The sequence below is a fragment of the Palaemon carinicauda genome, chromosome 15 (genome assembly GCF_036898095.1).
Source record: "Palaemon carinicauda isolate YSFRI2023 chromosome 15, ASM3689809v2, whole genome shotgun sequence".
In the NCBI taxonomy this organism is placed as follows: domain Eukaryota; kingdom Metazoa; phylum Arthropoda; class Malacostraca; order Decapoda; family Palaemonidae; genus Palaemon; species Palaemon carinicauda.
The window spans coordinates 31,113,068-31,138,759 of record NC_090739.1 but is presented as its reverse complement, the minus strand read 5'-3'; the positions used below and the strand labels follow the sequence as shown (position 1 = coordinate 31,138,759).

Genomic DNA, 25,692 nt, shown 5'->3' with positions numbered 1-25,692 from the left:
TTACGACACACCTTTACGACGACCCACGTCTTGCTAGAGTCGTACGTCTACGACTTTATTTGCCCCTGTTATTGGGAGAGCGGCTTTTTTCAATTTTCGATCGATTGTCTTTTGAACTTCGGAAGAATTTTTTTTGAATAAGGAATTTATTTTGTACCGCTCCTCTTCAAAGGCACATTATGCAGTCGCATTGCATACTATTTTGCATCACCCTGTAAGGATGTAAGCGTAGGTATTTAGATAACATAATTATCGTTTCTTTCTTTCCAGAGGAAATGTATGCGAATTTGTTTCGCCTGCGATGCGTGAATCATCTGATAGCTCTTTGTGAACCACGTGTACGATATGCATTTTGTTAATTTTGTATAAATTATATTTCATTCACGAGAGTAATTTAATTTGGTCAATTTTATGTTGCTAATTACGGGTAAAAGTGCAAGTCATGATGTAAGTGGAAACAAATTAATTGCAATTTTTTTTTATCTCCTAATACGTCTACGTAGTTTTATATTAACCTGCTAATGGTATGAAAGCTGTCTGCTGTGGGAATTAATTTCTAATTCAGCTGTTCAAGTATGATTGTGAAAGACAATCACTGCGTGATTGCAATGAGGTAGTGGAAGCAAGCAAACACTTAGCCGCGTGTAATATATATATATATATATATATATATATATATATATATATATATATATATATATATATATATATATATATATATATGCGTGTGTGTGTGCGTGCTCATGTATTCTATCTCGTTGCAATCAACTATTTGTAGGAAACGGACTGGAGTCTAAGGAGATAGATATATAACTCCATACATTATACTTTGAAAGGCAAATAGCTGAAAATTTTCCACTCCGGATCATTTAGATTCAATTATTGCGTTTCCCGGTTGCCCAGCATGCGCCATCTATAAATTCCGGACCCCGGATCGGGGCATTGGTTGCTTGAATAAATGATAACGCTAAAGGTTTCCAATATTTTGCGAATAGGGCTTCGCTTAAAGAAGTTTCTCCTAACTTGGAGGTCTCTTCCTCTCCCAGCCCCGACCTCCATGTCTGTTCCTCTCCCTTCCCACTCTCCTTTCCTTCTCTTATCTTCCCCACCGTGTGTTAGAAGGGGGGGGGGGACTGGGTTTGGAACGACGACGATTAGGGAAAGGCGGTAAAGGTGGAGATGGGAGCTGTGATGATAAACGAGAAAACTACGATCTTTATAAGTTTCCTCAGTAGATGCTTTTCGGATACTTTAAATGGATCTGTTGCTTGAATACTTTATAACCTAAGGATGATAGATATGTTACCCACTCGATTATATTACAAGAATTTCTTATTGTAAGATTTTACTGTTGTGTTATTAATAGATAAAAACTAGTTTTTTAATCAAATCTTACAATGATGTTGGATTTGATTTAGAATTAGCGGAAATTTTCAGAGGTTTCCCTTAATGTCCATTGCCCTTCAAATGAAATGGATGTAGACTTTAGTACAATTATTATTATTATTATTACTATTTATCATTTTTATTATTGTTATTATTTATAAAGATTTTTAGCTTCATATGACTGGAATTAATATTCAAAGTCAGGAAGATCGAATTTGTTTTAGATAAAAAGATTATCGTCTTCTGTTCTGCAAAAAAAGGTAAGTCCAACATAAGGATTGGAAGTCTTTTGGCCCATTTAATTAACTCTTATCCTCATCATACAATACGCCACGGACTTCGAAAAGACTTGCAGTTATTATAGAGAGCAAAGTACCTGACACTTACGAGCACTTTAATTGAATTTTTAAAAAGATGATCCTAAGAGCCCTGTGCATTAAAGGAACGAACGTCGTATTTGCTGAGTTCCTAATGGTGTGGTTATTGTACTTATAAATGTCGAGTAAATCTGCCGCTGATGCCAAGTGTCAGTTAGGATTTTTCTTTTGGCATTGTTAAGTACCAGCGAGGAGAATTCCAATGTTTATTCTTTATTTGGGGTCATAGCGATCTTTTACAATTATTTTATAGTCTTTGGAATTAGACAGAATTTATTTTTATTGTGCTTGAAGTGAATGTGTGCTCTTAACGAGAATTACTTGGCGGAATTCTTTGAAAACGTTCCAATAACCAGATTTCTTTTTAATAGGTATTATTAGTTTAGATCTCTCTCGCTCGCTCTCTCTCTCTCTCTCTCTCTCTCTCTCTCTCTCTCTCTCTCTCTCTCTCTTAACACACACACACACACACACACACACACACACACACACACACACATATATATATATATATATATATATATATATATATATATATATATATATATATATATAGTACACAGTATATATAAAGGAAAAGAGAAAGAGAGGGGCAGGTAAAACATTTCAAGGTCTTAGCACTCGTGCTCACATCACCTTTATGGCAGACCTGGCACGTGCCTTTAGCAGATCTGCTAAGGGTGTTACCTGCTGGGTCTCGCCCTATAATGGATATTCTTTTTTTACGGTAATGGAAACTACAGCCACTAATTGCCTATTCTTAGATAGCCTTAGATTAGTTATATCCCTATGGCTCGTGTATCCCCCCTCCTCTCTCTCTCTCTCTCTCTCTCTCTCTCTCTCACACACACACATATCTGATGTAGCCACAGCCAAACACCTGAGGTGACACCCCGACGATGACTGTTGATATATGACTTACTGAGAAATAAAGGGGCAGGCCTTTACATAGGTAATAATTTGCATATTATTAACTATGTTTTTAATGAAGCTATAGATTACGATTCCACATTTTTCATCAAACACGCGCTTACCTGCTGATCTTGAAAATAATAATATAATTGTGATATTACTTTTAAACAGGTGTTTTTTGTTTTTTTTTTTTTTTGTTCATTTTGAATTTTGAACGTCAGTCATTTTAATGAACTTCAAAATTTGATTTTTACAGTTCATTAAAAGCTCTGTTGGTGATTTTATTTTACTGAACTCCTTTCTTTCCTTGAAAGAGGCTGGCTCCAAATGTTTTTACCAGTCGGTTTCAAAGCGTTTATATTTCAGGATGAGTTCTCCAGCCCTATGAGTTACCTAACAGATATTCAGTGGCCTAATGTGGTAGCCTATTGAAAACTTCCCTAACTGGCAATCTGCTGGACCGGGATTATTACACCTGCTCATGCTCGATAGTTTCCTCTGAGCTAAGGATTGGGATTTTTGTGAGCCTAAAGGTCTACCTGCTGTCATCAGCAGCCTTTGCCTGGCTCTCCCTGGTCTTAGCTTGGGTGGAGAGAGCTTGGACATTAGATATAGATATACTGTAGTGTGTGTGTTTACATATTTTTTTCATAATCTCAAGACGGTGCAACTCAAGACAAATTCTGTTAACCTTGTGTAGTTATTCATGTGTTTTATAAAGTCAGGATATTTCAAGGTATAAATTTGATTCGGATGAACCTGTTTTCATCGTGGGATGAACCAGTTTCAAATATAACGGGAAGGGTCATCTATGAATACAAAGAAGAGGAGGGTAGGGACTTGAAAGAAATTGATTTAGGTTTTATTTTCATTGGATATTGATAGTACGTGCATGGAAATGTCTCTTTTTACCATTTTAATGCAAAATTGTTACAATTTTAGAAGTACTCAACAAGCACCCCCCCCCCCAAAAAAAAGGCAATCTTTTTTCATTGGTTTTCTTCCTAATTTACTTGTAGATTTGGTGTACAAATGACTTTGTAATTGTCTTCCATTCTTTGGAGTGATAGAGAGAGAGAAGAGAATAGAAAATTGAATTTCGACCAACGGCGAGATCATTTGCCTAATTTTCCTCCTGAAAATACACATTTGACCTGATTCATTTGAAAATGTCATGTCATCGCAATCTGTAATAACCGCCCCAGCTTGTTATTTTTCCTCTTTTGTTTGGCCTGAATGAAATGTTGAATACGTGGAAATTGCGTGGATTCTCGTTGCATTGCCAAGTTAATTAATTAACAGTAATTTTCATGTGAAATTGAAGTCTTATTTGTCTTGTTCCGGTTTTTATGTTTACTGTTATTTTTTTTTCAAAAAGGAAAGTCAGGTATTAAAAGCTTTTCATTTGTCATCGAATATTTGATTTTATTTTTCAGTGAACGCAGTTCTGTGATATTTTTTTTTTCAAGGGTCTCACCAATGATTTTTTTTTTCCTTTTTTTTTATAGTAAAATATGGATGAATTTCGATATTTATTCTGCTACTTTTGATTGTATCTTTGTTTTGCACTTAGCCGAATTCTTAAATCATACTTGGATTTAAATGAAGGTAGATGAAAGAAAAGTATATACTATAAGCGGGATCTGATTAGAAACAAAGATCGCGACGTTGTGAAATAAATAACAGAGGATACTCTCTTTTACAAGTTGAAGTTGAAAGATGATGAACAATCGGTTTGATTTTAATAGATCAGAGGAAAGAAAATGACCCCCTTCACTGGAAACGTCAGTGTTGGTTTGATGTCCCCTTTCCTTTACCTGGAACTTAGCCTTTAAATCCTCTCCCTTCCCCGAGCGGGAACTGTCTCCCAGATTTGCGCTCCTATTGACAACAGTAATTATGAGCGTAATTAAGGTTTAGTAGAGGGCGTGGGGCACTGGCTGGGGTTAGTATTATTCCTCCAAGGTTGTCGGGGGACCTGGGTGCTCAGCTGGGGTGTATACAGGCTTAGTGAGGCCGTTGGGTTTTCTGGGCTCATTATAATTTGTGTAAGGAAGCTTTGCGGGAGACTATTGGGAGCGCCTTGGAAGACGCTCCAGGTTTCATATCACCCTAATTATCACTGGTTTTAGTTCTAGTGTTAGTTGAAGGACTTCGTTTTCATAAATGCTCCTGGGTTGAACATGTTTGCTTCTCGTTTTTCTTAATTTGTTATTTATTGTTGGGCCAAGCTTGGTTATATTACAAACGGGATTACTTTGCATTTTATCTTCAGTGTTCCAATTTTGTCAAGTGTTTGAAACAGGATACATTTTTATATAAGAGAACTATAAGTTTTGTTCCCTCTTTTGTTATGAAGCTTATTCGCGTAATCTTTACCTTTCAATTTAGTATTATTGGAAATGAAAACGGTATCAGTGTTGCGATAGATCAGGGCAAATCTACTGTGTTTAGAGGTTCGTGGTTGTGAACACTTCAAGCCAAGGAAATAATCAGTTTCATTCTACACCCGCGAATTGCGTATGCATGCCTATGGCCAAAACTATCTCTCGATGGTTTTTTTTTTTTTTTTTTTTTGTCGGTGATCTGATTTTAATTTTGCGTGGCCTTTCCATGCGGTTTGTGCTCACAGTGTTCTCTTTTACCGAAACATTATTTTATAAACTTTTCACATTTCCTTTTACCCATTCCCCTAATTCGAATTTTTTTTAGCTTCCCTCTCTCTCTCGTAGTGCCATTTTGCTATATTTATATCTTGATTTTGTCTAGTAGCAACACTTTTACACTACCACAGTCCTGCCTTACATTTCTACGTATTTCTGCTAAGTTCAGTACACCCCAAATTATAGAATATATGCTATAGACCTTGTACCCCATAAGTCACTGTGGTCAATTCCATATTTCTGCTTTTAGTTTCTTATATTATTAATAAATTTCCCATATGTATTTTGATAGGTAGAATTTACTTCTGTAATATCAAGTAAGTTTGCCTCATATTGTCTGTCTGTTCGAGTATGTTCTAAGACTGTTCTTGAAAATTGATCTTGAATTGCACAGTGGATGCGTAGGTTTAAAAGTGAAAAGTCTGAAAAAGTCGTAGTGTAAGTATAGCCATTGGTTGTTTCTCTAAAGGTTATCCGACTAAAAATAAGGTTGAAGATGAATATTATATGTTGGAATTCACATAGAATATTAGAATATGAGGCTCCGCTATAGCCCCCCCCCCCACCCCACGGTCTACCATGTGAAATATCCTTACATTTTCCCATGAAAAGTATAGGCAACAGGAAGTGATACACATTTTCCATAGTTTTAAGACTAGTAAACTTGTATAAAATGCACCAACCGCCAGGAAATTGCATTTATTGTCATTGACAATTTCACTTCTGAATATCGTACAACGTTGTGATCTTCCTTAACAATGCAATCCATAACAATCCGGAAAGTTATAGAACTTCCCCAAAATTGTTTGCTAAGCTGGCTACGCCCTTCTTCCAGACGGCCTATGGTAATCGAAGTCGCGTTAATGATGGAATTCGTGACTTACTGCCGTAACATTCTCATCTTGACGTGACGCTGTATCTCATGTTACACCTTCATGATAATAAACGTTGTATTATATTTACCTATTTTAGTTCTGGTCTCGTTGGCGTTTTCCGTAGAGTGAAATACATTTTTATCGTGTAACTTTGCCTCTAGAAGGATGTATGAGGAGATTCGACGTAGGCTAAAGCAGCTCTTCTGCCAAGCGTACGTAGAGGGAGAAATGGCTTTCCCTGGAGAGAGAGTCGTGGACTTCAGGCGTTCCGCGTCATGTGTCACCAAATATGTCGTTAGGTCGCATTTGGTGAAAAAAAGAAGTCAAGTGGCGAGGGATATAATATCAAATGGAGACCACCTTTACGTTTTATTAGCACAGTATAATACTTATTCAGTCGATGTTTGAGGATAAACCGTTCTCTACCCTAAGTGCTGGTTGGCGCACTGTCCTGTGACCCTTGTTCAACTTGGAAATATAATTTGTGAGGATAATATAATGAATTGGGGCTATTGCAACTTTGGTAACAATAACACACATGTTTGTTCAGGCAAAGGAAAGAGAGGTGGGGCCCGGTTGTATTGCGTTTCTTTGTCTTGTGCTTCGCTTACAGAATTCTCTGCCTGATTAGTGTCATTGAATAAATTCGTCTCACGCGACAGTGTTTTCTCTTGAATTAAAGATGTGAACCTTTTCATGGCACGAAAGCTTTTCTCTGACCACATTTATATGTGTAGAAATTACAGTACATGACAGTAAAATATCATAATTGCCATTTTTCGTAATATCCGAGATAAACAAAAGAAAAATGGAGGGCTGAAGAACAAGAATGTGTTACCCGTCCACTTGTTTATTTGGCATACATCAAGTCATATAAGTGAATTTTGGAGTAAAACCCTTCGTAGGTCCAGGAACTCTTAATTTTTTTTTAGTGGACGGCTAATTCCCGAAGTGACCAAACGGGATTTATTTTCTTTATCGTTTGACAATGCAATAATCATATAATGATTAATGCATAGGAAAATGTTGAAGTAGAATTAGTCTTAAGACATCGGTAATGCGTGGTTATTGCGGATCGAGACTAAGGCATTAGTGTCTAGGAATATGTAACGATTGACATTCTTGTATGACTGAGAAAAATATTGATTGACCCTATTTAGTTGTTTGTACACACATTTCGGTACAGTATATTGGTGTACATTCGTCAAGTAGGCCATACTATCCTGAATAATTGACTATAGGAGAGTGACCACCATCCTAGGCATTTTTTTTTCAAGTGAAAGTTTAGAATGTAGATCATGGGGTAGATGCTAATTTACAGGTAATTTGACCGTAGATTCCGCTAACAGAGTGGATAAGATTTTATACGATAGTGTAAAGCCAGCATTGCTGTAGTAAATTTGATTCCCGTGGAATTGGTGCATGTTTAGTGGTCTTCCATTGTGTGCCGTAATGGCCCCGAAACGAGAGCCGCAGACTGTCATTGCATGTCGAAGAGTAAGACTGCGTCCGAACGTTAGTACATACGACATCATTTACTTCCCAAGGGCTGACTGCCATTATACATGGTAGAAGTTTTTGCCTTCGGCCGGAATACATTAGCCATTTTAGGAGCATCGTGCGTTCCCCACGGGCGTTTCCTCTTGACATTTAGGCTTTTCATTTTCAAACCTTATTGATGAACGGACGTCTTTGGAAGTGAAATGTAGTTGTACGTCTTTCGAAGAAAGAGGTGAGCCCCCTTCTTGTCAGTCGTGAAGAGAACGGGTCAGAAATTTCTTATGCCTATGTACATGAACGTCTGTTTTATGGTAACTCCGTGTTAGGTGTTGTGATTTGTTGCTGCGTTTTCATTCTCGAATATATCGGCATGCTCTTACATTATGCTGTATGTGTTTGAGGGGACTTGAGTTGCTGATACATAAGTAGTCTTATGAAGGTTTTGTATTTATTACACAACGGTTCATATCTTTTTTTTTATTTCGTGTTATTGGCTATGGTCTCGTACAAACTTTAGATAGTTATTTAATTGAGATTATTCTGGAACTTTAATACTTACTCAGTTACTTGGGCCAAGGGGATTGGTTAGCTTATAGGTTCTATTTGATTGTAATGATTCGATTATGGCGAAACCTTGCCAATCGTTGCCATAGCTTTCTGTAGTATTTTCTCTTCTAATGCTAAGAAAGAGTGTCTGGAGAAATCATGGTCAAGATATGTTGTCTCTTAACCCGTCATACTGCTAACCGTTTCTTGTCGATTGAAATTTTTGCTCACAGCGGTTTTTCGTTTGCAGTGTTATGGGTCTTTTTATTTATTTCTATTCTTTTTTGCTTTTTATCGTGTAGCTTTGCCGCACAATCTTACATCAACTGTCCAAATAGAAAGCGAATAGGTTGATGAACAACCATTGATATTTGCATAGAAGGTGGATGAGATGATTTAATGGGACTTTATCATATGTGCTCTTAGGACTTGCGTAAATGAGACGGTTGGAAGATTTGTTTTTAAACACCACTAACGTTGTGTTATTTTGAAATAATTTCCAAGATATTTTAGTTATGGTTTGAGATGATTTCAAAAGACTTCCTAGAAACTTTACTCTCGCGTTAGAAATTTCACAAAATATACTTTCTGAAGCCCAGTAATTTTATAGCATTATCTCTTATACCTCAGTTGTATGTTTGCTGTCCATAATATTTTTCTCATGTTAGAAGGCTCGTTTGCAGCAGATTGACCCAAGGGATGAACTGTGAAACTGTGGATGGTTGCATTGGTGATTTATCCTTGAGTCGTCAATTGAATAGTGAATGGAGCTGTAACTGCTGTCTGAAATTTCTTTGAAGTTAGACCACTTTAGAGAGTGAGATAGTGCTGTATAATGGCAGACAGAGATTGTTTAGATGCAGGAATTAAAATTTCAAGGAGTGATTTTTTTTTTTATATTTTAGAGCAGTATTTTATTTAATAAAGCCGCTGGTAATATTTTTTTTTTCTCAAAATTTTCTGTTTCCTCTTTTTCTAATTTTGAATTTTGTATAAAAATACTAAGATTTCAAGGAAAAAATGGTAAAATAGCATTACACATGTTTGAAGATACACTAAGAACAAAATTAGTTTTGTGTTTACTTTATTTTTTCGATGTCGAACTCTATTTGCTTGATGCAAAATATTGTTATAGACATTCCCATTGTTACTTTATACAAAACTGACTAACCACAGACACTTACGAAGTTTTCATTTTAAGATTTAATTAGAGTACTGTGATGTTTTTGGGCCGTTTAAGGAAACTTGAGCTAATTTTTACTCGTAATGGAGACATTGTATCATCTTAGATGAAACAGAAATAATTCGTAATGGTAATTATTTCGAAGTGAATCATGTGGATGATTACTCAAAACAGTCTCGGAGACTGAATAGTGAACAAGGCCTGTGGCAGTAAATATAAGGTAAATAATTTTTACTGCGATCGTAAATGGATTAAACTTCTTTGACGTCGCTTTTATTCTATTAACAGTTCTAGCCTTATAAAGAACTTGACATGACGGCGTATTGGTACTATATTGATAATGCTGAGCAATTATAGCAATCACGGACTTTAATTAGATTTATTTAATGAATCAATTAGAACTTAACATGTTTTAGTGTATGTGTATTAAGTGCCTTATCTTGTCAACTTGAATACTTTTTACAAGCTAAACTAAATAGTTAAGTGTTTATTGATAAATTAATCTCGAATGGTTTATTAGTTATTAAGAGTACCTCCAAATTCTAGTACCCTGCACATGTATATTGCAATTTTATTAGTGCACGGGAGTGTTGAAAATGAAGGAAAGTAATCAATGAAACAACTGAAAATAGTTATTCTGGTCTCATAATTTCGAAGGGTACTTTTGAAACTAAATGAGTGTTTTCGAACTTGCATGATGTCGACATACATCTTGGAATTAGGGTGTAATGTTGTCAGGATGTAATTTGATTACGCTACTGTTTTTTTTTTTTTTCACATGTCATGTTTTCTTTTTTCTTTTATGACATGATGGTTTGTGTTTTCAGACAATGTGTTGACGTTCCTTCAGTCTCATCCGCTAATGGACGAAGCAGTTGCCCACGAGCACAATAAACCAGTGTTTTTCAAGCGCGACCTCATCTTCACTCACCTTGTGGTCGATAAAGTTACTGGGGGGACATATGGCCAGGAGAACACTTACACTGTCTTCTATGCTGGGTCATGTAAGCATCTCTATAGAATTTGCTTAGTAGTTGTCTCATGTTTAGAAATACTGTGTCAGAAAATTAGAGATCTGACAGGTCTTGTCAACAAAGTTTTATACATATTTTGATTTATGAGTCCTTATAGGACTTGTATTTATTTTATCTTGATTTGATAGTCAATACATTTGATAGATTTTTTTTCATAGATGCCCTTTAGCTTTATTTACACCCAAATCCTGCTTTATTTCAACTTGTCTTTTGATAAAATACATTTTGTACGGATTTAATTATGACTTGGGGAAATAGTTTTCCTGGTAGTTATGGTCTATTTGTCAAACTTGAATTATATTTTATTTGTTTCTAACGGTTTATATCTACCACTATGTAAAGATAGTCTTTTTACAATTACAGTATTTAGCACGTTTTCTCTGTTCTTTATTTATAAGTGATAATTATATTTTTTCGCTTATATTAAATACCTTAATACAGTGGAAGGCCGAGTTTACAAAGTAGTGGAGTGGCTGGATCCTGAAGGAGAGTCCCATTCAGAGCTCTTAGATGTTTATGAAGTCACCACTCCAGAGCCCATCAGAGCCATTCAGATATCAAAGAAGGTTAGTTTTGGAGGTGAAAGAGACTTTGATGAATTTTTTATGAGATTCTTTTCAGAGATGAATGAGGGTTGTTTTATATAGTTGCTGTAGACTCCTTTATATATTGACAAGGAGTGGGTTGCTCACGACTTTTGGGTTCTAGAATTTCAGGGCTAAGATTATGGGAAAGGAGTTTTAAATGATAAGAAATAATGCTACTATGAATATAATAATGATTTTTCAAGTTTTTAGTCCAGAAATAGTTTGTCAAATTACTGTTTTAAAAAAAAAATGTGAAATAAGTTTCCGCAAGGGCGCAAGGAAAAATTTGAAAAGGGTAATACTGTATCATGTTTTTTATTGCCAGTAAGGACCATTCAAGTCTGAAGAAAATTATATATTTTTTAAAAGATTTAGAAATTTATTCAAAATTTCTATTTTTCTTTACAGCACAAGTCATTATATGTTTCATCTGATACAAGGGTTCGTCAGGTAGATCTCTTCATGTGCCATGGCCGTTATGATAATTGTCTCCGGTGTTCTCATGACCCATATTGTGGATGGGATAAGGATGCTAATATGTGCAAGCCTTACCAACCAGGGTAAGTTAGGGCTTGAAAATGTTCTTAAAGTGCTACCATGCTTCTTTGAAGAGACAGTGTGAAGTGTTGAGTGGGGATTTTTTTCTTTTCATAATAGGGTCGATATGATTAAGCTGTTTAAAACTTTCCTAAAAGGGGTCTAGATTTGGAAAATTTTGCATTTGTATCAGTCATATTATTAAAATTATTTATTTTTTAAATTCATGCATGTACTGGTGGTCAGAAAAATTAGATTATATTTCAATTTTAAAATAACAGGGGTATTTAAATGTGGTTGCAAAATAATGGTACATTAACTGTAGATTATTGATAGAACTCGACAAAGATGGCACTGAATGACTCTGGTCGTTATTTATCCTATCTAAACTTGAACCCCCCCCAAAAAAAAAAAAAACTAAGAGTGAAATAGCTGATATATTAATTATTGTAAACCTCTTTTGTGTTTAGGATGCACAGATGACAAATGGGGACTGAGAAGGGGATCTTGAATTTTAATGGCTTCACCACTTGAAAAGTTTTCTTTAAAGTTAAGTAAAACTGAATATTAACATACTATATTACATATCCATACCAAGAAGTTTTTATGGTTAATCTAAATTGTTGTATTTTACAGACTTTTGCAAGATGTTACTGGTTCAACTCCAGGCCTATGTGATGCATGCATTGCCAAGAAGAAAATGGTTGTTACATGGGGCCAGAGCATCCATTTAGGTTGTGCTGTGAAACTCCCACGCCCAATCTCTCTCAAGGACATCACATGGCATCATTACTCCAAGGATAAAGGAAAATATCAAATCAGATACAGGTAAGGCAGTAGACTTAGTCATGATACTTTGTGAAGATAACAGGGGAGGTTGGGCTGTGGAACCCTAGCATTACCAGCCAAATTCGGCTGAATCCCTTGTCAGGCTGGTAGGACCAGAGAGAAGAAAGCTTCCCTTTACTACCCTCCAAAATTGTTTGACTAGCATCCTTTCCCCCACCTTTCTGTTTATTATTTTAGCATTTTCGGTCATCAGAAGAAAACTTTAGGTTTAACTTACTTCTATTTTCAGTTCTAATAAAAACCTTTCAACTTCATCATATTACTGTCAGCACTTGCATAATTACTAGTTACAAAGAAATTGAGAAAATTATTGGTTTACCCCCATTCTATATAGACAAGCCAAATAGCAAAGTTTTGGTAATCATTTAACTAGGTTTAAACAGCTTAGCTATATTGTGTAAATTTCCCTTCACATTCATAAACTTTTTTCATATGGCTCATATAGTCTAGGAAACGAGTTTGATGTTACAGTAAGTGAAGTTTATTAACTAGTACACTACAATAATACTTGTAGCTAAAAAAAGACGATAAAAAGACATGTCATTGTAATTACACTTTATTATCTGGTGATAAACTTCTGTGACAACAAAATTTGGCCATTATTTAGTGTTAGGCCTTTTTATCTATCGGAATAATCCCTAAATAAAGTTGATATGAAGAGAATCATGGAAAAAACATCTTCAAAGAGAAAGATACAGTAAAGGAAATAACTACTTTCCAAAAAAGGGAATGGCAAGGGATAATAATCATGTACATGAAAATTGATGTGTGATAGTGTACTGTGGTATTTCATACTTAAGTTGAATTAAAAGCAGTTAGTGTGCAGTATACTGTATTTTAAAGTAAAATATATAAGTCCACGTGTAAGATTAGTTTCAAAGATACTGGCAAGTGTATGAGGATAAAACTACCATCCAATACTCCTGTCTATTACTTTTCATTTATTTCCTTTTGGCTATCTTTTCCCTAGCATTTAATGTCATGCTGCTTGTAATTTGCTTTGCAAGTACAAAGCTTTTACTTGTACTATTGAAGTTGAATAAACTTTTGCAGAATCAATTTTAAAAACAAATTTGACCATTTATTAAGTCGTAATTCAAGGTGAAATACTGTAGTGTATTTTCTTATTCTTAATAATATTGGATATTTGATTTTCTGGTAAATGTTATAAGTACTGTACTACTTCAAAAGTTATAGTATGTCTTTTGATAATCATCATTGGTGAGAATGAGATGTTTTTTTATGTGAAAACTTTCATATTGAACTTATTTGAAATTTTTACAAAACAAATCTTGACATGCTTGTAAACATTGTGTTGACTTTAAAAACCTCCAGCGTCCAGTTCAACCTTTTTTTTTTCAATTTTAGGGTTCCAAAGTTCATTTTCACTATTAAAGCATCTTGCTGTATTTCATTAAGAATTTTTAATGTGGATACCTAACCCTGAAGTGTTTTACTAACCTGTATCCTGTCATTCACACACATTCACATTATTGAACAAGTTTTTCAAAGATGAGCAAGGCTTATGATCCCAACTAGATTTATTTTTTGCATCTCGAGCACTTTATGCTATTTTTTCAGTTTACCATAAATATAGCATTTTAGCTTTAAAAACCTTCAAGCTTATCTTGCCATTAAATTAGGAGATAGGTGATTGCTCTTGAATATAGTTCTCCCTAGTCTTCAGTTCAAATTAAATAAGGTGTTTAATGATAATCTAGTAAACAAAACCTTGTCCTGCTTTCCTGTATTAGCTTTATTGTCGAATGTGCACTTGAACAAACTGACGGGAAGTTAATAACGTGTTTTTGCAAATGAAATTTCCATTTAAAAAAGAAATAATCTTGCAAAAGCATGTTAGATATTTATATTTTTTTATGATCAAACCAAATTCCTTTTCTTGTAGTTGGCAGTTATAATTTCTTCTATTAATATGCATCATGGATAATTCCCATCGTTCCTGTTTTTTTTTCTTTTTTTCCATCATTAATGATTAAATTCAAAATTTACTTTTTTGTACTCATAAATGTCAATAGTTAATCTTCTTACAATTGGGTAATCTTTTACCTTCAGCCATCCTCTAATGCTGACTGACAATCTGTGAGTAATTATTAGTGAGATTTATCCAAATAGCTATTTTCGGTTTTTAAGACTCAAGATTAAGAAAAAATATTATGCATCATTTTTTTCTATTTTAAGACTAATTACTACTGCTTCAGTAAACTGCATTTTTTCTTCCCTCCTAACCTAAATATGCCTACTTGGTATACTGCCAACATGTCGTAAGCTATAAGTACAGTAATAAAGTTATTCATAGGTTTGTAATGTCATGGATAAACAAAAAAAATTTTGCAAGTTCTATTATGTAGTGAAGCAATTTTTTCAATACAGGAAACCTGTTTAGTTTGGATTTACATTAGATTCAAAGTACCGTAACTTTTGTACAGGTTTTTAGATCTTTTGTTTAGATAGGTGGACTGTTTTAATTAAATATAGGGACTGTACTGGGAATTGTAAGTTTTGTTTTCACAAAGCTATTTTCCTGTATGGTTAAAAAAATATGGTATTGACAAAACTTTTTGTCATACAATCTCAGAATACAGTATATCAATAGTAGTTTTGAATTAATGTTTATTTTTGGCAGGTAAAAAGCTCCATCCTTCAATGTTTGTTCATTTTTAGAAATAGTGTATTTTCAATGAAAGTTACAAATAGACCAAACTAGACATTTTATTGTTGTGTTGCAGGCCGGACAAATACATAGAAACTTCAGAACATGGGTTGGTGGTGATGAATGTTAATGAAGCTGATGCTGGCCGCTATGACTGCAAGATGGGAGGAGATATTGTGTGTTCATATAATATTACTGTAGATGCTCATCGCTGCTCTGCTCCAGCTCGTACTAATGACTTCCAGAAGGTGAGCCAGTTCATTAGTGTATTTACAGTATTACTATTTTAACTATCAGAGAAATATTTGTTTTCAAGTGAAATACTAACCTTTACCCTTTATATGGCCACTTTTATCCAGACTTTATATACGAGTTGGATGTCATCATATATAACAATATACGAACTGATCTCCAAGTCTGAGCTACAGTAGTATCATAATTTTGTGTGTTGAATGCTTATATTCATTTCCTGGATTTAAGAGCCATTAGTTTAAATTCTCTTTCATGTGGTGCTTACTATGAAAATGAAGAAATATCAGGACATTTTTATTTTTACTTTTCCTCATTCTTCTCTTTTGCTGCAGGAGACTTAAGATCAAACTCTTAAATGGAATTGTATTATTTCCTTTTGAATGGGAAAAAATCCTACAATTTCTGTAGCACACTTACTTTACTGGAGTGGAAGATCTTGTACCAAACCACACACATTTCTAACAGAAACCCCCTGGGTACCAAGAAAATTAATTAAAGCTTATGAATACACTGTGAATTACATCTAATTCTTCAAGTTTGGCTTGGCAACTAAAATTCTTTTTGTAATAGTGTAATTAAGACCTAAAGGGTAATGATTGAATTTGAAGATAGTTATTTTAACTTTGGTAAAAGCTAGGTACCATTTAAAAATTTTTATGATGATTTAAATACTGTAATATTGGATAATTTTTTTTTCATCAGTATTGACATTAAAATGAAAGGTGTAAGATTATCAGGCAACTAGTGAACATGATAGTAACAATTATAGATGAAAATTTAAACCTATTTATCCATTTGCTACAAAATTGATAACTTCTCAACAAACTGAATTATGGATATTGAATCGTATCCATTGCTGTATTACGCTGAAATAAAAATAAAACTATATAATGGCTAGAACAAAAAGTAAACCTTATAAATTCTTTCCTCTGTTAATTTTAGTAGTGGTGTATTCATTCTCCGTGATATATGAAACTTATATAGAGCTTAGTAAAGTTTCAATTAATTAGGTTGTTTCAACAGGGGAGTAATCTGCTTGGAATTTTTCAGAAACCAAATTTTAGGAGGTAAAACAATCTGCATCCAATAATAGTTCGGGTTAAAATTAATCTTTCCAATATTTTCCGTCCTTGTTGGAGGGTAGCGTTGTCTGTGCATCTCACGGTGTGTTTTAGGCGTTGGTAAAAGATCTTTACTGCATCTCTTTGGCTCGTAACTGCACCCACTTTTTAAACTTCTCTATTACCTCTTCTATTTTCTTTCTTTGATCTTGCTGAAAGCATCACTGAGCATTTCTAAAAATTCACTTGACACTGAATGGCCTCCCTGTTCCAAGGTTAGAGCCATCTAACTAAATTCCAAAAACCATTGGTTTACAGATAAGTGATTAGAGCAATACATTTGTAGAAACCATTGTTTTTTTTTTTCTATCGTTAAAACAATGTTTTCCAGTTCCATGGCAGTAGCCCTGACTACCAATTTTTTTAACTGGTAATTTGATGTTTACTGTGTATTTTCAGGAAGCATTTTTAACATCATATTTTGGCATTTATGAATTTTACTGCTAAGTTCTACTTATATTGGATGTTTGAAAAATTATTTTTCGAGTAATCTTGCTTGGACTACTTGGCCCCAGTAATCTTTTATCGAGTTATGGTAATAATTCTTCACGTGGCTTTGTGATTATTTTATTCCACATTAATCTTGAAGTTTTGCAATTTATTCTGCTGATTTGACTCTCCAAAGACAACTCATCAGTTAATTTACAAAAACCATGTTGCTGGGTGAGATCACATTATACGTGTTCTTTTGTATTTTAAGCTTCAAATTGCAGTGAGTAACTGAAGTTAATAATTTATAATAGGTTATGTGGTAACTGAAATGCAAGCCGTCTATTCCAGAAACAGAACAAAAGCTATTACGTAAAAGGAAAAATTTGATTGGTGTATGGCATTTCATGCATACCAATACTTGAATACAGTTATTTAACCACATTTGAATTATCTATTTGAAGGAATTATGTATAAAAGTAAATTATCAGCTAGTGTTTAATATACTAGGGTTTTTTAAGCATTGCAAGATTAGAAGGGTGCAATTGTAGATTAAAGGTAGACACCATGAATATATATTAATGCATAAGGATAGTTGCTGATCTTGTTTGAATATTAATTATGTGTACAGTTAGACTGTTGAAATTTAATGTTCTTAATATAAATTGAATTCTCACAAAATTTTTAAATTCTTACAGGTTTACAGTGATTGGTGCCATGAATTTGAAAAATACAAGCTAGCAATGAAAACCTGGGAAAGAAAACAAGCAGTAAGTATACTAATTTAACAATAATCAGGTCTCATTTATATGTGAAATTTTTAGATAGAAGGGACTCCACTTCCATCTTCCTCAAATGTCCCCTGCCTCTTTGGGAAAAATGTTCTTTAACTATGTTAATGCACATAAAGGTTCGTTTATAAAATATAGGATATGAAAAGTAGCTGGAAATTTCTTGACAGCTGAAAATATAATGTCTTGACACCTGTAGATGTAAGTAAAAGAGAATATTTATTTCCTTGTAATGGAGTAAGGTTACCCATAAAGCTACAGTTTATTTATTATAAGGCAAGAATGTGAGATTTCTTGGTATTCCAACTCTACATTGATTGAAGATGATAGCCATATAAAATGTATCTAAAAAATTTAAGTTTTTCCTAAAGATTCAACCCTGCAGGAAATTAAGTTAAAGGACTCTGTGTTTGTACTGTTAGGAAAATTACAAATTCAAAGTTTGTGACTGACTAACTACATTAATAAAAAACCATCGTCCTTAAATAGGAGACTCGTCTTTCAGTGGGGAGGAAGCCCATATGAACTAAAAATTCAGGAGATTAACTTTACTGGGCTATGCTGTACCCCTTGGTTGCATATAGGAACAAGTGAGCAAGTCCTGAACGCGGACATGGTCCTCGTAGAGGACATACCTCCGCCAAGGTGACCTAGAGCGCCATATGTCCTAGAATCATGAATTGATGTGACTTCGACTTTCAAGTAACGTTTGACCTTTAAGTGATCTTTGTTCATTTGCCACTGATACTTAATATGACATTGATATAATGCACCAATATGACCTTGACCTTTGACCTTTATAAATTTGAACATCACCCATGGGTTGCGCCTGGACTAGGACTTCCCTGTTGGCTTATGCAAAAGTCAGTGCTTTATTTCTGTCTCTTGATATGGCCACTTATGTCATAGTGACACCAGTGACCCCTGTGACCTTGACCTTGGGGTGACCTTGACCAAAATTTAATCAGTTCTTCCATACACATTGGGGAACTACTTGGCCAAGTTTGAAGTGATTCCGTGTAGAAATGTGGCCTCTACGTTGTCCACAGACAGACAGACAAACAGAGAAACAAACAAACAAACAAACCGAACCGAAAACATTACCTCCGCCAAGCGGCGGAGGTAACAAAGGTGGTGATTCCTGCCAATCTCCTAACATTCTGTGAATAGATATGACACAAAGTTGCCCTAGATCTGCTCTCCTGTCCAGCTTGAAGCAACCCCACGAGAAGGGGGAAAGAAAGAAGAGTAGTTTCTATCTATCTTCGAGATGTATCCTGTCTTGGGAGATAGAGAGCTGGGGTGGGTGCACAACCTGTAGAGCCGCCACCACAGGGATAAAGAGTAAAGATACCCAATGTGAACTTGGGTACTCCCACAAGCAGTGGAAGCTAAAGGAAATCTGCATTATCTGAAGCCTGCTGTAAAACACCGGAGAGGGGTTTACTCACTCTGCTAAAGTTCCAAGTTGCCCATAGGTCTTGAAACTCACATTTGTTCCAACACGGAGTACTTACCTCGAACTACTTTCATAGAAGTATCTGGGATCTTCTCCCAACCGACCAGAATTTTGTGTAGCTTACCCTAATCCCGTTTTCTATGCGGGGGAACCTCTGGCGGAGTGATACGCGCCATGAAGCGACCCGGGGTCAGAGAGCGTGCTCGTTCAGGTCTCGGTCGCCAGTAAGTTTCTGGTCGCGTCGTGATAACATCTCGATGCGCTCTCCTTACCCAGTGTGACCCTTTGTGTCCCACGCGGTCCCCACATGGTCCCATCGTGTTCATTCCATAGCTTTTCCTACCCTTTCCCTCTGTGTTCCTATGTCTCGCGGTGCCTTGCTAGTTCATCGTGTAGGGGCAGCGTATGTTCCCCTACAGCCACGTGTCCGGAGTGCAAATCCTGGAACGAGGTGCAGTGGGTGCGCTACAGCACCAAGAAGAAGAAGACATCCAAGAGGTCGCCTAAGAAGTCGAACATCTCCTCGCCGCTTGCTTCGCCCGATGTCTTCGGATAGAGCTTCTCAGCCGCCTTCCCCTACCCAGAGTAGGGGACGAGGTAATTCTGTTGCGGGGAAGCGGCCCATTACTCTTCCCCAGGAGTCCCTGAGGGAGGGACGGGAGTGTGTTCGGAAGACGGAGTCCTGGTGCCAGCAGGGCCCATCTCTTCCGACGATCCTATGTGGGGAAAGGCTGCTGTAGCCTCTTCCCCCGCTTCTTGGGCCTGCATTTCAGGTACGTCAGCAGCTGGAAGAGACACCAAGGAGGAGGATTCACCGTCGTCGGACCCCCTCGCGTGGGCGCCGCCGAGGACGCCCTTCAGGTCGCCCATGAGACTGGAGGAAGAATTCGAGATGTGGTTTCCCCGTAAGAAGTTGCCTCGCTCTCCCCCAGCGCATTCAGCAATGTTCCCTCCCATCTTCCTGGAGCCTTCGTCACCAACAGGCCGGCACGAAGAACCACCAGCGGCGCGGGATGACTCGGACCGTTCGGTGCGGTCCTACAGATCTTCGGTGTCCTCTTTTGAGTCGTACTCTTTCTCCTCGGAGGACGGAGGTCTGAGGGACACGAAGAGGAAACGAAAGAGGTCCCGGTCCCGTTCCAGATCTCGCCACGCCAGGAGGGCTCTAGATCCCCCAGAAGGAAGCACAAGAGAAGCCATTCTCCTAGGGAGAGGGAGGAATGGGTGCGAGTCGGCATCCCACGCAGCCACCTCCTAGGAGCTTCAGCAGTCCCGGGTACCTCTGGCTGGCTCCCAAGAGCTTGTTCTCCTCCACGAAGTATGTCTCCTACAGCAAGTCCGAGTGTCGGCGAAAATCCTCACTTCAGGCTCCGGTTGACAGGCATAGTCCGCGAAGGTTCAGACTCCATCTGGCCGGCGGAGAGAGTCGCCCTTTCGGCCTGACAGCCGTGTCCCAGCCTCCAAGACTTCAACAGGCCGTCCGGAGCGTGAGAGACAGCCAGTGACCTCGAGGAAGCCCGTAGCAGCTTGGTCCTCCGCAGGGAGAGACAGGTCCAGGACGGAGGCTTCCATCCCAGCGGCGATGCCCGTTCTCCGACCAGAATCGCTGAAGTCGTACCACGACAAGAAGATGCCACCACCTCAAGCGGAGCCCTTGGTGTAATTTGTCATGCAGAGGATCAGCCGACGGAAGGCCTAGGAGATGGCGGGGAAGGCTCAACGGACGAAGCCTCCACATATAGAAAAGTGCTAGCCCTCATCAGGCGCCATCACAGGCTAGACGAGCTGAAGCCCGCGATGGATGAAGACTGGCTCTCTGGTTGGTGGCCACCCCTGTACAGCAGAGGCCCTCACTGGCTCTTCCCCTGGCTAGAGATGTTAGGCTGGGCATGGAGCATATCAACAAGGTAGTAGCCAGCCATGCGAACACCCCCAAGAGTCAGAGCACCTCCAAACTCCTCCAATGTCTCAAGACTCGGAAGCGCTTTTATCTCCCTGAGGGGCGCCGTGCAGGTCCCTGTACGGTGGAACCAGCAATCTCCATCCTAAGCCAGGGGGCCTCGGAAGATAGAGCGTCCTCCGCCCCAGTTTGCTTCTCTCCGTCGGAGGCTTCCATGATGCAGGATTTGGCCCTGGACTTAGTCTACATTTCATCCTGGCTAGACCGGTGGGTTTGCACACTAGTGGGTTTTCAGACCTTGCACGACCTCTCGGTCCCCAAGAACCAGACCTTGCTAAAGGAACTGATTAGCTCGGGGGAAAGGCCCTCAAGTTCCTGTCCTACCAGCCCCTCTTGCAGGCAGCCAACTTGGTACTTCGAAAGAGGGATATGATACTTAGTAAGGTAGTCAGGAGGCTTCCAGACAGGGAAGCGAGAGCCCTGAGGAACTTGCCCTGTGGAGAGGGTCAGGAAACTGAAGGATGCGGGAGAGCCCAGACCCCCTCATGCAAGAAGACCTGCCCATAGGAGACCTTCTTCAGACATCTCTCACCTAACCAACCCAGAAGGGATGCCCCGGCAGCGACCTGGCTCCAGTCTTCGCAGCCCCCCCCCCCTTCAGATCGTCCTACACGAGCTCCAGGATGGGTTGCTCTGGCCACACCTCTCGAAGGAGGTAGGAGGGGAGGCCCCATACTCCTGCCGAAGCCTTGGGTGGGGGGATGCCTTAAACAATCTTGGCATGCATGGCGACCCGATCCGTGGACCGTAGCATTACTAAAGGAGGGATACAGGTTGCCCTTCCCAGCGGACCCGCCTCCTCTGATCCCAGATCAACAGGCGGAGTGGTTGGCACCCAAGGACCCCTTGAGAATAGCAGTGTTGCAGGAGAAAGTTTCGGCAATGCTGGCGAAAGGTGCAGTAGAACCCGTCAAGAACCCAGGCCCGGGGTTCTACAGAAGGCTCTTACTGGTGGAGAAAGCAACAGGGGGCTGGAGACCAGTCACAGACCTCTCAGCCCTCAACAAATTCGTGTGCAAGACCGACTTAAAGATGGACACCCCGAAGTCGGTCCTAGTGGCCTTGAGGGAGGAGGACTTCATGATGTCCATAGACCTCAAGGACGCCTACTTCCAGGTCCCTGTCCATCCCTCCAGCAGGAAGGGTGAAATGGGGTACCCAGATGTTGCAGTTCAGAACCCTCTGCTTCGGACTGTCGACAGCTCCTCAGGTCTTCACGAGGGTCTTCGCAACGGTTTCAGCCTGGGCACACGAACAGGGCATCTGCCTGATTTGGTACCTAGACGACTGACTGTTGCTTTCAGCCTCAGAGGAAGCACTAAAGGAGCAAGGCGCCTTAGAAGCTCCTGCGGTTCTGCAACGTCTTGGGTATCATCATCAATCTGGAGAAGTCTCGGCTGATACCCACCACCAGGATGACCTACCTAGGGATGGTCCTAGACTCCCGGTTGGCAAGAGCCTTCCCCGAGAGACTGGACAACCTAGAGCAGATACTCAGGCCCTTCCTGTCGGGCCAGCCCAGGAGAGCCAAGGATTGGCAAAGACTGATAGACCACCTCGTCTCGTTGGAGAAGCTAGTACCCTAGGGGAGGCTTAAACTCAGGAGCGTGCAGTGGAACCTGAAAGAGCTCTAGAACCAGGGGGCTCCCCGCACAAGATAGTCCCGGTGTCCCCGGAGATGAAGGAAGTCCTGGAATGGTGGCTCGTCAGAACAAACACCCTCAAGGGAATGCCCTTCGAAGCTGACCCCCCGGAGATGCTGCTGTTCACGGACGCATCCAAGGAGGGTTGGGGTGCCCATCCTAGACAACTTACCCTCAAGACGGTCTTTCTGTTAGACCTGGCATCGGCCAAAAGAGTGATTGAGATTCATGGTCTGTCGTACGAGGTCTCGCACTCGAAGGGCTGGAAAGAAGCTACCTTCAGGTTCTTACCCACCTTTGTAGCCAAGACTCAGAATCCAGCGGTTTGGGACCCTAGGTTTGAGGGCTTCTCAGTGCCAGCTATCCCGCGGTCAGACCACCCGAGGGACTTGCTACTGTGCCTTGTCAGAGCGGTACGCAAGTACCTAGAGAGGACGGCCAACAGTCGCACTGAGATCAAGAGTGTTCGTCTCCAGAGAGAACTCAGGACTGGTGAAGAAGCCGGTCTCCAAGAATACGATCTGGCTGCAACCGGTGATCATGAGGGCATACAGCAGCTCAGGGGTCTCTCTTCCAGGAAAGCCTAGACCCCACGACATTAGGGGCCTGAGTACTTCGTTGGCCTTTGAAAGGAACATGGCAGTGGGCCAGATCCTGAGAGCAGGTACATGGTCCAGACAATCTACCTTTACAGCTCATTACCTAAGGTATTGTTCGAGGAAATCCTTGGACGGGTTCTCGCTCAGTCCCGTCATTTCTGCGCTCCAAAAGACACAGGTTCCTTCCTTACCCCTTTTTCACCTTCCCCTACATGACCCTTGAATCCTTCACCTGCCATGGGACACATCTGTCAGTGAAAGAATACGGCACCAAGGATTTGTTGGAGAGGAGTTACTTGGACACTAAGATAGTTTTTTGCGTAGTTTTCCCTATTTTCTCATTCTTCTCTTGGGTCAGCAGAACCTAGCCTCCTATAATTACATATATTGAACAGTATTACTTGTATATCGGACTAGGTTTCAGCTGCAAAAAAAAAGACAGCTTGTCATTAAAGAAAATACATCAATGGTACAGCACTATATTAATAGCAATAAATAACAGACTTGCATCTTTTCATAATTTCATAACGCCAATTCTAGTTCCGGTACAGTTCAAGAGAACATTCACAGATGTTGCCGTTTTTCGCTTGCAAGTGATTAGTTGTCAAGCCAAACAAGTGATCACAGTGACAAACTCCTAGATCACCATGGCGGACAGCTCTGTACTGCCACGATACAAGGACGTGACGTCACTTCATCTGGCGCGAGATGCTCCTCTGAACTGACCAATCGTGGAGCTGGAACATCGCCATGAGGGCTATGTTTTCAACACTTGGAAAAAATACCGTAGAACGTAATAAGGGAAGCTAAATTCATCTTTATGGGTTAACAGACAACACAATAATTTCTTGAAAATATGTTATAGCGTATCTTACACCTGCCTTAACACCTGAACCACAGACAGGTTCTTTTTGAGTGCTAAGGAGGACCTGACGTACCTTTCTGCCTAACAAATTGTTTCAGCAGCAGAAGAGAATTGAAGGAAAGAATTTAAGATTGATTGAACACTGAAAATCAGTAAGGCAGTGTTATTTTGACCAATTGAAAAAGAAATCAATCCCTTTGTCACTTACTGACAAATCTTGGATGGAAGCTGGGGAGTTTCTTGTGGTCTGTTGATGATGGGAAAGTTTGAGTAAAAGATTACTGAAAATTACTTTTAAAAAACTGTATAATTTGTTCCATCGTCCATTACTTAGGAGACTTATCCTTAGATGGAAGTCCTTGTTCCAGCTGGATGGGAATCTTAACCCAGGATGCTTAAAGAATGAATAAAGGGTCCTTACACCTCATGAATCCCAGGAGGATAACCAGCGGGTTTCACAGCCGTGCCCTCTGGCTATTGAGAGGGTTGTACTCTATCGGGAATCCTCTATTTTGTAGACCTGGCAAAATAAATGGGTTTGCCTGGCTACATCACACTCCCTCTCATGAGGAGTATGAGGAAAGAAATCTCCCGTGCTTGGATCTTTTCTGGATTCCTTCCCTATTCTTACTGGAAAGAGCAGATCATTCAATGTTGTGACCAGGCTGTGCTCAGATCTCATTGCAGGGATCAAAGGCGAGATTCATCTCTAGGAAAGAACCTTCGTTAGAAATGCTTAGATACCTCAGAAGTTTCTGCCGTTGTCCAGCTTGAAGAAGGGACTGCTGCATGAAGGGGATTGCTAGCTTTCCTAGATGTGACAGCCTCTCCAGGGTTGGGAACCCTTCTCTAGTACCCCAGATAAAGTAGTTTATGGGGGGGGGGAGGCAGACTTTTTCGATTCATCACACCCCCCAGGTCCTGGCAAAATGAGAGAATTTTGTCTAGGTGAAGAGGTTTGTCCTCCGACTTAGCTAAGATCAGGTAATTGTTGAGATAGCGGACCAGGCAAATTCCATTGGCATGCGTCAATGAGGATACTAGTTGGAAGAGTTGTGACTAGTTAGAAGAGTCTTGTGAATACTTGGGCACCCTTGTTGCTTGTTAGTCTGTTGCTGGAGTTTCCATCGTAAATATCTGTTGGATGAATGAGTTCAAGTCTGAGAGGTTGATCACCAGTCTTCTTCATTTGCCTTCCTTACAAGAAAGAATAGACTGGAAGAAGCCAGGACAGCTGTTGTCAACCTCCTGAAAGGGGCCATGCCTTTTCTAATGTAATTTTTTTTTTCCACCCCTTCACTTTTCCCTTGCCTCTAATACAACCCTTTAATTGAAGAGAGAGGAAAGGTTGTGCTGAAAGATTCTTGAGGATTGACTACTGCAAGCAGGTCCTCCCCCTCTCAGCTGGTTTCCGGCCCTGCAATAACTGAGCAACTACTTTCCTCTGTCCTGA

General features: G+C 39.1%; 1 protein-coding gene and 1 long non-coding RNA gene across 4 annotated transcripts in view; one reads left to right on the top strand and one right to left on the bottom strand.

The window, feature by feature from the left end:
• Sema2a (Semaphorin 2a) overlaps positions 1–25,692 on the top strand; it is a 634,600-nt gene that overhangs the window by 600,360 nt on the left and 8,548 nt on the right. The window contains exons 9-14 of the mRNA XM_068388274.1: positions 10,270–10,446; positions 10,918–11,042; positions 11,472–11,623; positions 12,237–12,428; positions 15,197–15,368; positions 17,621–17,692. Coding sequence (XP_068244375.1) covers positions 10,270–10,446; positions 10,918–11,042; positions 11,472–11,623; positions 12,237–12,428; positions 15,197–15,368; positions 17,621–17,692 — 890 coding nt within the window. The remainder of the gene's footprint in view (positions 1–10,269; positions 10,447–10,917; positions 11,043–11,471; positions 11,624–12,236; positions 12,429–15,196; positions 15,369–17,620; positions 17,693–25,692) is intronic.
• LOC137654547 (uncharacterized) overlaps positions 17,711–25,692 on the bottom strand; it is a 105,163-nt gene continuing 97,181 nt past the window's right edge. Inside the window, exon 6 of one of the 3 annotated variants that reach the window (XR_011046655.1) lies at positions 17,711–17,906. This is a non-coding gene — a long non-coding RNA (uncharacterized lncRNA). The remainder of the gene's footprint in view (positions 17,907–25,692) is intronic. The other 2 variants (XR_011046656.1, XR_011046654.1) reach the window with 2 other exon arrangements.